General features: G+C 39.6%; 1 protein-coding gene across 2 annotated transcripts in view; it reads right to left on the bottom strand.

Moving 5' to 3' along the window:
- The window catches only part of LOC121383962, a 28746-nt gene extending 18353 nt beyond the window's left edge, over window positions 1–10393 (bottom strand). Inside the window, exons 1-2 of one of the 2 annotated variants that reach the window (XM_041514076.1) lie at window positions 9822–10393; window positions 2714–2788 (exon numbers count right to left, since the gene is read on the bottom strand). In XM_041514076.1, the coding sequence (XP_041370010.1) occupies window positions 2714–2788; window positions 9822–10019 (273 nt within the window). In that variant the 5' untranslated portion in view covers window positions 10020–10393. The remainder of the gene's footprint in view (window positions 1–2713; window positions 2789–9821) is intronic. The other variant, XM_041514075.1, reaches the window with a different exon arrangement.
- Between the last annotated feature and the right edge of the window lie 2146 nt (window positions 10394–12539).

Below are 12539 nucleotides of genomic sequence, written 5' to 3'. Positions count from 1 at the left end.
TGTGTCTGTGTGTACGTGTGTGTGTCTCTGTGTGTGTATGTGTCTGTGTGTGTGTGTGTCTGTGCGTGTGTGTGTCTCTGTGTGTGTGTCTGTATGTGTGTGTCTGTATGTGTGTGTCTGTGTGTGTGTGTGTCTGTGTGTGCGTGTGTGTTTCTGTGCGTGTGTGTGTGTGTGTGTGTGTGTGTGTGCTGGAAATGCGCACCTTTGCCCAACCCCATTAAAAAACAAATTCGAAGTGCCCTGACAAGCATTTATATCTTGGGTATCTCGATATTTCTATGGAGTATTACAATATACATGTAAATGATTATAGATACCCTTTTTAAACCTTGCATCCCCTCCTAAGAAGAAAAATCGGTATCTTTCTCTGGTACATGCGCTTAACTAGATCTGCGATCTGATGATGAAGACTAACATAAAATTGGTATACCACCAAGTAGAGTCGCACGTAGACTGCAAAATACCAGAACAGTTAATACAACCAGCACACAGTAATATAAGGGATTATTAAATTAAACAAGGGCATTTCCAACTAAAAGGGCACTTTTTGTATATTTCGAAGGGGGGGGGGGGAGGGGGGGGGGCAACTACCCCTTCCTCCTGCCTCCTTTAGTTACGACTGTATCACCTCAAAAGAAACCATCGCTAGAAGTGATATATATATATACTGACACACAATGAAAACGCAAAACAGATATTTTTCAAACTTTTGTTGTGAGTAATGAAAAATATATTTATTGGACTTAAAATAACAATTTATGAGAGGAAGCCATTGATTGGTACTTTTGTCTGGGTTTTAATCCTGGTTTTGTTCTCGTTACACATACAATAGCAGAAACGCACAAAATGGTGTGAAATGCGTTCACTACATGCTCAATCATGCTGCATGCAATGCACGTGAAATGCCAGTATGTGGACACATAAAGTCACGTAACGGTGTCATATTCCTCGTCACATTAAAAATGCCACGACTCAGAGAAGAACAAAGGGAGCGAGCGTTGGGCATGATTCAAGTGGGGACTTCGCAAAGCCAAGTTGCTAGGACCTCTAGAGTCCATCCATCAACTATTGGACGACTTGTTGAAAATCATCAACAGACCGGGAGTGTCCGTGATCGTCCTCGACCTGGTCAACGTCCCGTTAGGACCCCACGCCAAGATCGGCAGATTCGACGACACCACCTCCGTGACCGGTTCAGAACTGCGACGATGACAGCAAGCAACACGACAGGACGTCATGGAAGGCCTATCCATCCGATGACGGTCATCCGTCGACTCAGAACGGCTGGACTCGGATGCAGACGCCCGTACAACGGTAACATCATGACACCGCGACATCATGCTGCGAGACTACAGTTTGCTCTCCAGAATGGTAATCATCCACCAGCCTTTTACCGGAGCATTGTTTTCTCAGATGAGTCCCGTTTGTCTGTCTCCTTTGCCGATGGAAGAGCACGTGTGTACAGGAGACTCCATGAACGGTAAGCTGACGGATGTGTGAGGGAACGCGATCGGTTTGGCGGCGGTTGTCTGATGGTATGGGGGGGGGGGGGGGGGGCAATCAACTGTGATTTCAAGAGTGATCTCATCATTGTCCACGATGCTCTTACAGTCCAGCGTTATGTTGACGTTATTCTAAGACCAGTTCTCCAGCCACTTTTGTGCCGTCACCGAAGACCAGGAGGTCCCCTTCTGTTTCAACAAGACAATGCCCGTTCACATACTGCAAGAATTACCCAGGCATTCCTGCAACAAGCCGGTATCACCTTTATGAACTGGCCCGCCGTTTCACCGGATTTAAACCCAATTGAACACGTGGGATGAGTTAGGACGTCGTGTACGTCACCGCTAGCCACCACCGCGTAACGTCGCTGAGCTTGCACAGGCGTTGCAGTAGGAGTGGAGGAACATTTCTGTGGCTTATTTGAGATGTTTGTGCCAATCCTTTCCCCGTCGTCTTCTCGCATGCTCACGGGCCAATGGTGGACATACCAGATACTGACCTTGATGGTTGACCTTTTCGATTACGAATGCAACTCGATTACTGATGATAACTGGCCATGTCTCATGAATACCAGTCATTAATGTCATATTACATTATCCATCAATTCATTAATAGTTTGTCGTTATTTGCAATGAAAAGTTGTTTTTGCGTTTTCATTGTGTGTCAGTATATATATTATTATTATTAAATCAACGTTAAGCAAGATACTTTTAAACACTACTTGACATTGAGAATAACAATGCAAAAAAAACCCCCACATATATATATGTTGTTTTTAATCCAATAATTGCATTACCTGGCCAAATTCTCTGTTACAACCTCCAAACAACACGTCTGCAGATAGTTTTAAACAATATTTGACACTGAGAATAACAGTGCAAGAAAACACTACATATATATGTTGTTTTTAATCCATTACTTGCATTACCTGACCAAATTCTCCGTTACAGCCTCCAAACAACACGTCTGCAGATAGTTTTAAACAATATTTGACACTGAGAATAACAATGCAAGAAAACACTACATATATATGTTGTTTTTAATCCATTACTTGCATTACCTGGCCAAATTCTCCGTTACAGCCTCCAAACAACACGTCCGCTATGGTCTGCCTGTAGATACTTTTAAACTAGTTGACATTGAGACAATACAATGCAAGAAAACAGTAGATATGTGTGTGTTGGTTTTTGTAATCCATTAATTACATTACCTGGCCAAATTCCCTGGTAGTGCCTCCAAACAGCACGTCCGCTATGGTCTCCCTGTTCTTCTGAATGAAATCTAGCTGAAATTATATTTTTAAAAAGACAGTATTAATACCGTAATTTCGGCACTTTGTGATTAACAATAAAGAATAACAAACACACAAACACACAACAACAACAACTTTAACAGTTCATCAAGCAAGTATTCGAGGGTATCCACCCGAGTCAGTGGAGAAATAACACTGGCGAATAAATCGATTGTTGACCTCAAAGGAGTGGGTATTCAGTTTTGATTTAGTGTTCGCGTTGGTACTTGAATGCATGGGATTATTAAGAAGAAATCAGTCTGTTCTGGAGCAAAAAGAGCAAGACCTCAGTCAAAAGTGTAACAGGTCATGGGATCGATTCCTCAGAGTGAATCCATTTATTTCTTGGGTTTGTTTTTTTCTTTGTTTAATCCATTTATTTCTTATATATTATATATATATATGTATATATATATATATATATGTATATATATATATATATGTGTGTGTATGTATATATATATATATATATATATATATATATATATATACATACATACATACATATATACATACATACATATATATAATACCATACAATACCACAAGAGCACATTGATTTATTAATCGGCTATTGGATGTGAAACATTCGGTAATTCTGACATATAGTCTTACAGAGGAATTTCGTTACATTTTCCCGTTAGTATGCGTCATCCCACAGACAAGATATCACATACCAGAGCCTTTGATATACCAGTCTTGGTGCACTGGCTGGAACGAAAAATAGCGATGGGGATCGATTCTAGACCAACCACGCATCAGACGAGCGCTTTACCACTAGGCCACGTCCCGCCCCGTTTGTACCGTCTATACCACTATCCTGCCAGAACGGGTGTGCTATTTTGTATCCATTCATTCATTCCATGTATTTTTCAAGCACGCTGTCATGGGCACACACCTCAGCTATCTGGGCTGTCTGTCCAGGACAGTGGGTTAGTTGTTAACTGTTACTGGTTAGTGAGAGAAAAGAGGGTGTAGTGGCCTTAGACCTACCCACTGAGTCGTTAAAACTCGCTCTGGGTGGGAGCCGGTACCGGGCTGCGAGCCCTGTACCTACCAGCCTTATATCCGATGACTTAACCACGACGCCATCGAGGGCGGTTGTATGTATCCACATTTCTGCAATACCACTGAGTACGAAAATGTAGTTGGCGAGGCCACTTTCTCACACCAATTCACTATCGAACTACATAGCAGGAAAGCGTGCTTGAATCTTGGTTGGATATGACCACCACTGAACATAATATTGTATATCTTTTTATAACGTAAAAAAATCAGTTTGTTTTCTTTAACGACACCACTAGAGCATATTATCAGCTATTGGATGTCAAACATAATAATTGTAAACATTTGCATTGAAATAGAAGACTTTAATTATTACTATTATCTTCCACCGTCTTAATTCTGTAAATGTATCTCCAACACAATTTCTATTCAGAAAAAGAAACTTACGAGGAGGTGAGGGAAGAGGGGATACTCACATTGATCGCTGATGGGGATGGGGGGTTGGACTAACAGTTTACTTTTCCTAATAACAACTTGGTATTGACAAATAATTTATATGGTAACATTAAGTTTCGTGTAAGCAAAATAAAATAATAAGAAAGATTTGGAGATAATGCTAATTCACACCGTATGTCTTATGCCGCTCTCTACCTAGATGCACCGGCGTAGTCAGGATTTCCTATTGGAGGAGGAATGATTGAATGAATGAATGTATGAATGAATGAATGTTTAACAACACCCCAGCACGAAAAATACATCGGCTATTGGGTGTCAAACTATGGTACACAATGGCGTAGCCAGCACGAGGCAGACGAGACGCTTGCCTCGTCTCAAATTTCCCCAGATTTATTTTATTTTCCCCATGACACTGATATTTATTTTACAGGTCTGGGTTTTTATCGGCGTTTTTCCCTTTCTGGCTACGCCCCAGGTATATGCAAAAATAAAGCGATGATCAACATCAATATAAAAATTCAACAGTTAAATTAAAAAACAGTGTAAAGAACTGTGCAAAAAATACAAATATCACAGACAAATTTAGAAAAAAAAGTAAAGTTTGTTTTATTTAACGACGTCACTAGAGCACATTGATTTTTTTATCTTATCATCGGCTATTGGACATCAAACATATGGTCATTCTGACACTATTTTAAGGGGAAACCCGCTGTCGCCACATAGGCTACTCTTTTTACGACAGGCAGCAAGGGATCTTTTATTTGCGCTTCCCACAGGCAGGATAGCACAAACCATGGCCTTTGTTGAACCAGTAATGGATCACTGGTCGGTGCAAGTGGTTTACACCTACCCACTGAGCCTAGCGGAGCACTCATTCAGGGTTTGGAGTCGGTATCTGGATCAAAAATCCCCATGCCTCGACTGGGATCCGAACCCAGTACCTACCAGCCTGTAGACTTTAGAATAAAATTCAGTATCACAAAGAAATTGCAATACAAGTTCTGGGTGAAGTCGAAATGATTGCATCACATTTCTTCGTCCAAATATATTTGTTTTCTAGTTTCTTTTAGATGCTTACACTCTACCATATTAAGGGAGGAGGGACGCACACTATGAGTCGTGTTATGGGGCGATACGCATATATAAAAGGTAGCTGGAAAAAAACAATAACCCTCCCCCTCCCCACGGGTACGCAAGTGCTTAGCGATCGTGCCATATATTCCCTTTTGCACCATCGTTTTGAATCCGATTGAATCTGAACGATAAAACCGTAATACGTGACCAGGGCCGTATCTCTGCACAATGCAGAGTTAAATGGGTATTATGGCATTTGGCAAACTAATGGTTGATTCCGTGTATCTCTATCTAGTGCATCGTCTATAGGAGGACAGCCACTCCCGAGGAGATCATTAACTGGATGATTTATACTTGCATATCCACAGACGACTGCCATTTACTAAATCAAAATTAGAACATTTCATTAAAACTTATTTTCGTGCTTATATCCAATTAAGGTTCTAGCACGCTGTCCTGAGCTCACACACACACACCTCGGATATCTGGGCTATATGTCTAGGACAGTGGGTTAGTTGTTAATGAGAGAGAGAAGAGGGTGTAGTGGTCTTACACCTACACATTGAGTCGTTAAAACTCGCTCTGGGTGGGAGCCGATACCGGGCTGCGAACCCTGTACCTACCAGCCGTATGTCCAATGGCTAAACACGACACCACCGACTGAAACCGGCTCTACCACAGGTAATAGTTATGGACCAGTGGAGATGATTTCAGTCAGATTGTAGTCATACGTCATTGCTATAATATTCATTTCATTTCAACTTATTTTCGTGCTTATATCCAATTAAGGTTCAAGCACGCTGTCCTGGACACACAACTCAGCTATCTGAGCGGTCTGTATAAGACAGTGGGTTACTTGTTAGTTGTTAGATGTTAGTAAGAGAAAAGAGGGTGTTGTGGTGTTACAACTGCCCATTGAGTCGTTAAAACTCGCTCTGGGTGGGAGCCGGTACCGGACTGCGAAACCTGTACCTACCAGCCTTATGTCCAATGGCTTAACCACGACACCACCGTTTAATAGGCGGGGTGGAACCTGAGGTGTGATGGGTACGTGGTGGTCGTTCACTCTTCTTAATACAATCAGTAACCTGTAAATATGGTATACCAAGAAGCGTGGTATGAACTGTTTGGTCTGTAAGTGCACACAAATGTAACTTCGCTGCAACAGAAAGTTTCCAATCTCGCTATCTAGGCCAAGCACTAGTATTTTGAAAAAGCGGTTTATGTCAGTAAACAAATACAAGTATTTCTTTCCTAATAGCGCTGTAAGTTATTATTAAAATAACACTTATTTTTTAAATAAAACTTCTATTTTTATTATCTTTCTTGAAAATGAATATTTGATATGCTACAAGTGATTTAATTAACGGGTTTCATTATAATTGTTATTTTTGTCTTCATACACACAGGGGCGAGACATAGCACGGTGGTAAAGTGCTCGCCTGATGCGCAGTCTGTTCAGGATCGATCCACACTGGTGGACCCTTTGGGCTATATCTCGTTCCAGCCAGTACACCACAACTGGCATATCATAGACCTGTATATGGGATGATGCATATGAAAGATCTCTAAGACTATATGTTTGACATCCAATAGACGATGATTAATAAATTAATGTACTCTAGTGGTATCGTTAAAAAATCATACAAACAGTTGTCTTTTATCAACACATGTACGTTTTGTATATACATGTATAATATTATGTTAAAGTCTGTTTTGTTTTAACGACATCACTAGAGCACGTTGCTTTATTAATCATTAGCTATTGGATGTCAAACATTTAGTAATTTTGACATATAGTCTTAGAGAGGAAACTCGCAACAGTTGTCCATTAGAAGCAAGAGATCATTTATATACACCATCCCACGGACATGACAGCATATACCATGGTCTTTGAGGAATACCCCAGTGAGCCCACCGACGGGGATCGACCCCAGAATAACCACGCATCAGACATGCGCTTTACCACTGGCTACGTCCCGAACCCCTATTAGCAGGGTTTTTGCCAAAGAAGGGTAACGTACCCTAAAATCTGGGAAATTTACGGATATATTTTTATAATTTCTAGATAGATGATAGTAAGAGAACCGCTGTTTAAAATTTGTCAAAGCAGTGTCCAATTTCAAAACATTCAAAGACAACCATCTACAGGGCACGTATGGCCTGTTTTGTTTTTATCACGTACCCTCAAATTGGTTTCTGGCAGAAAGCCTGCCTGTAGACAGGTATACAGGGCTTAATACGAGATCAGATCAACAATGATATTGTATCTCTTTGATCTTTGTACACGACAAAATATGTTATATCCCCAATAACAATGGGGTATTCCAAAATCTGATCACATGGGGTGGTGGGTTGACATATGGCACGTATTCTTTCCCTGTATGTTTTATTTGGGGTGAGGTGGGTGCGAGATTGATGGTGTATATATATTTTTTAATTAATGGTGTCTAATAAACTTTACATTAAAATATTATTTGTGGTTTGATTACTTTTATTCTACGGCCGCCGTTTATCTTACAAATCGCCTGCTTGTTCAATTATTATATTAATGTTTGGAACAATCCTGTATAAAGTTTCAACTCAGTGGCGTGATTGTTGATTCGTACAAGGCAAATAATTGGTAGTGGAGTTACTCCGTTAATCAGTTGGAATCTTCTCACACTTAACGTTTTGTCATGTCAGCCATAATAACATTTATTTTTATTCACCGAGTTTGTATGTTTCTTTATTGCGTTTCTGTGTATTTTTGATTGTTGTTGTTGTGTGTGTATGAGTCTCTCTCTCTCTCTCTCTCTCTCTCTCTCTCTCTCTCTCTCTCTCTCTCTCTCTCTCTCTCTCTCTCTCTCTCTCTCTCTCTTTAATTAGTTTATTTATTAATACAGAGGGCGGGACATAGCTCAGTGGTATAGTGCTCGCCTGATGCGCGGTCGGTCTGGGATCAATCTCCGTCGGTGAATCTATTTGAGTTAATTTTCGTTTCAGCCAGTGCATCACAACTGGTTTATCAAATGCCGTGGTATGTGTTATCCTGTCTGTGGGATGGTGCATATAAAATATCCATTGTTAATGGAAAAAAATTAGCATATTTCCTCTAAGACTATATGTCAAATTACCAAATGTTTTACATTGCAATAAATCATGCGCTCTAGTTGTATCGTTAAACGAAAACTTTACTAATACATTAATTTAGTTAGTTCGTTCGTTAGGTGGTCGGTTGGTTAGTTACAAGTAATTAGTCGAAAAACAAATAGATTGAGATGATGTAACATTTAGGATAATTGAGGACAAAACAAATCGCCAAAAAACGGTTTAAAAATTATAGCGCATATTCATCGTTTTTAAGTAATGATAATGAAATAAAAAGTTACACGGCAATTCAGATTTCTCCACAGAATTTACAGCGTTTATTTGAAAACCTAAAGTCTTATACAGTTATAAACAATTTTAGTTATTACCTTTTTCAAAAACAAAAGTGAAATGTTCCATAAATTTGTAAGTAGGCTATAAAAGGTGAGTAGGAAAAAATATTCTTATATACGTGTATATATATTGTTTCAGTAATATATTTGCTGAATATTTTTTTTAACGGGTAATCGTATACTAGTGTTTTTATTTCTTTTAAAAAAACGTCTTCTGGTGTTGGTAGTTATGGACTAAAATGTTGATGCTTGTGTACATATTATGCACACAAGGAGTCAGACAAGGCTGCTTCCTAGACGTATATTTCTATGGGAAAAGGTCAACCGTAAGATTTTACTGAAACTGAAGAACTCTTTCTATAATATGTAATGTGCAAGACTAAAATGTTAATGTTGGTGACCACGTACTGAAAGAGTTAAACACAAATATTTTCTACTAGTATATTCTTGTTTAAAAAAAACCCATTCAATATGATCAACTGTACGTGGTGCTAGAAAATAAAATGTTACATATATTACACGCGTGCGTTAAGAGAGTTACACTTAAAATACTGTTCCAAGACATATGATGTGGTTATGTCACATGTAAATTATTTTCATCTGTACATATTCATATGTTTACAGATTGTTTTATTGTTCCATCTATCCATCCATCAATAAAACTAAACTGTTGTAAAACAAACAACTTTGAAGATAATTTTTATGTATTTATAAAGTATTACTTTCGAAACATTACTAATTTTAGCCTGCACCTTTAATTAACAATATCACTGGTATCCTTCAGGTATAATTGTAGCATGAAATAATAGAATGACGTGTTGTTTTGCTTACAAAATGTATTTAAACTAGCCATTGGGGATGGGGGGGGGGGGGGGGGGGCGCAACCACATTATCTATGGGACATGTTATGTGGCGACAGGAAAATATATAATGTTGTGGTGGTGGAGGAGGGATATGTGGTTGGGCATTGCCCCATTGACCCCTCTGGCTATGTCAGTGAAACTAGTCATTCTACAGTTCTTGGACAAACATATATATATATATATATATATATATATTTATTTTTTCACCTGTTTCTTATCCTCGATTCTTTGGTAAATGGCACCGTAGGGCGGATCTGGGTAGTCGACCATGTAGAGGGAGTTGAACTTGCTGCGAGACCTCACCGACCCCGCCGTCTTGGGGAACAGCTCTCTGCTGTCGTCGTTGATGAGACGTAGCTGTCGTGCCATCCAGTTTCCTGGCACGTTCACGTCCACTTCGGCCATCTTCCACCTTTGTTTTAATTCGTTTTAATGATCCAGAAATGTTAATGAAATTCTAATATCTTGCTGACATTTATTTGTAAAATTAAACAATTTAATTTAGTCTCAACAGACGCTAGCGCAGCACATAACTGGACATCGTGGACTTTCCAGTGGCACTGTAGAAGTTTTGGTAACCAATAGCAGCACCCTTGCAGATGGATTGTCTAGATTTGTGGACCCTGCTGAGCGTGAATCGATGACGACTGCACAATTCAATTAGCAGCATACAATACAACACATCTTAATCCGGATTCGGTTCAACAGGGGACATTGGCGTTAATCCATATTTCACTGTATCGCTTCCAGAACAAGACAGAATGTACACTAATCTGCGTTAGTACGAAATTACCTTTACCGTTACCCACTGTCCCACGTAATGTTAGTTACAAAGAATACAGTATCATATGTATGGTGGGCAGAATGTGAAGAGGTGTATTATTTACCTGTATTCTGTGATTGCAATCGGTGTTCTTTTCATGTACTGTGACATGCAGGTGCACGGGTATGAGCAGTAATAAAATGACAACTTGCTAGAGCGTTAATACCCACGTTAAACAATAGCCCACAGACACGATAGTACAATTGATACCATTGTCTGTCAAGCTGTGATATGCCTGCCTTAATGGACCACTGTGGTTTCGGGGTTAAAGTCAGGAGTGAGTTAGATGCTGAGAATGGTGGATTGAAAAATAATTATATAGTAATACAAATAAGAGAAGAAGAAGAAGAGCACATTGGTTTATTAATCATCGGCTATTGGATGTCAAACATTTGGTAATTTTGACTTATAGTCTTACAGAGGAAACCCGCTACATTTGTTTCCATTTGTAGATAAGGATATTTTATATGCACCATCCCACAGACAGGATAGCAGCTACATACCACGGCTTTTGATATACCAGTCGTGGTGCACTGGCTGTAAGAAGAAGAAAGAAAGAAAAAAAGAAAGAGAAGAAAAAAGGTAGAAGAGATTAGGAATAGCAGCTGCAGAACGAAGAAGAGAAGAAAAGGACAAAAGAAGAAGAAAGAAAAAAAGTATGAAAGGAAGAGGAGTTGAAAAAGAGAAGGAAGAAAAAGAAGAAAAACCGGTCTCGATGGTGTAGTGGTTAAGTGACCGGACTTCAGGCTGGTAAATACTGGGTTCGCATCAGGATATCGGTGTAACGTGGTATTTTGAAATAAAATGTGTTGAGTGCGTCGTTAAATAAAACATTTCTTTCTGGTATTTTGACTCGTTACACCGGCTCCATCCCAGAGCGAGTTTAACGACTCAGTGGATAGATGTAAGACCACTACACAGACTTCTCTCTAACTAATCACTAACAAAGTAACCAGAAACCCGACTTTCAGAATTCAGAAACTTGTTTTACATGCCTATATCCACTAATGTCCAGGCATGTCTCCCATGGGTCCTACCCTTGGCAAGGCCAGCGGTTTGACCCCGGGTAACCCACCGTCCTAGACAGCCCAAATAGCTGAGGAGTGTGCTCAGGACAGTGTGCTTGAACCTTAAGTGGATATAAGCACGAAAATAAGTATAAACAAACAAACACAGAAGAAAAGGAAGATGAAGGAGCTATTTAAGATTCTATAGCGCGTGTGAGTGTAATAAAAAGGATGTGGTGTGCTGCAATATGGGTGTGGTGGTGGTGGTGGTGTGTGTGTGTGTGTGTGGGGGGGGGGGGGTCAACCACAAGCTATGTTAGCCAAAATATTGAAGAAAATAACCTGTTATGAAAGAAAGAAAGAAGTGTTTTATTTAACGACGCACTCAACACATTTTATTTACAGTTATATGGCGTCAGACATATGGTTAAGGACCACACAGATTTTGAGAGGAAACCCGCTGTCGCCACTACATGGGCTACTCTTCCGATTGGCAGCAAGGGATCTTTTATTTGCGCTTCCCACAGGCAGGATAGCACAAACCATGGCCTTTGTTGAACCAGTTATGGATCACTGGTCGGTGCAAGTGGTTTACACCTACCCATTGAGCCTTGCGGAGCCTCAGTTATGAATGCTGCAGTCTATTGGATATGTTTAAAATTTGACCATGTATTTCCTTTCCGTGATGCGCTTTATTCAATTTCCTGCATATCTTTTTTTTTTTTTTTTTTTTTTTTTTTTTTTTACATAACACTGTTATAATAGGTCACATTCGCAGTAAGTGTTAGTGAAATAGACAACGACTGGCAGGGCGCTACGATGGATTGGATTCAGCCACACACCAAGTTGGCCAAAATAAAAAAGAAAATACCTAAAGATTAAATAAAACAAACGCAGAATATATATATTTTTTTCAAATACAACAAACAACAAATCAGCAAATACACGAACAGCTTATATATGTTTGTGAATCCTGTCTACTTCGGAAATAAGCACACAATATTATATCTGATGCACAGTTTGGGTTTAAGCCCGGTTTTAGCACAGTTGACGCTATTTTTGCTCTGCAGAGTCTTATAACTATTACGCTTGGCA

The sequence above is a fragment of the Gigantopelta aegis genome, chromosome 10, assembly GCF_016097555.1.
Source record: "Gigantopelta aegis isolate Gae_Host chromosome 10, Gae_host_genome, whole genome shotgun sequence".
NCBI lineage: Eukaryota > Metazoa > Mollusca > Gastropoda > Neomphalida > Peltospiridae > Gigantopelta > Gigantopelta aegis.
Note: the sequence above shows the minus strand (reverse complement) of the source record. Positions and strands in the feature narration are given on the sequence as shown.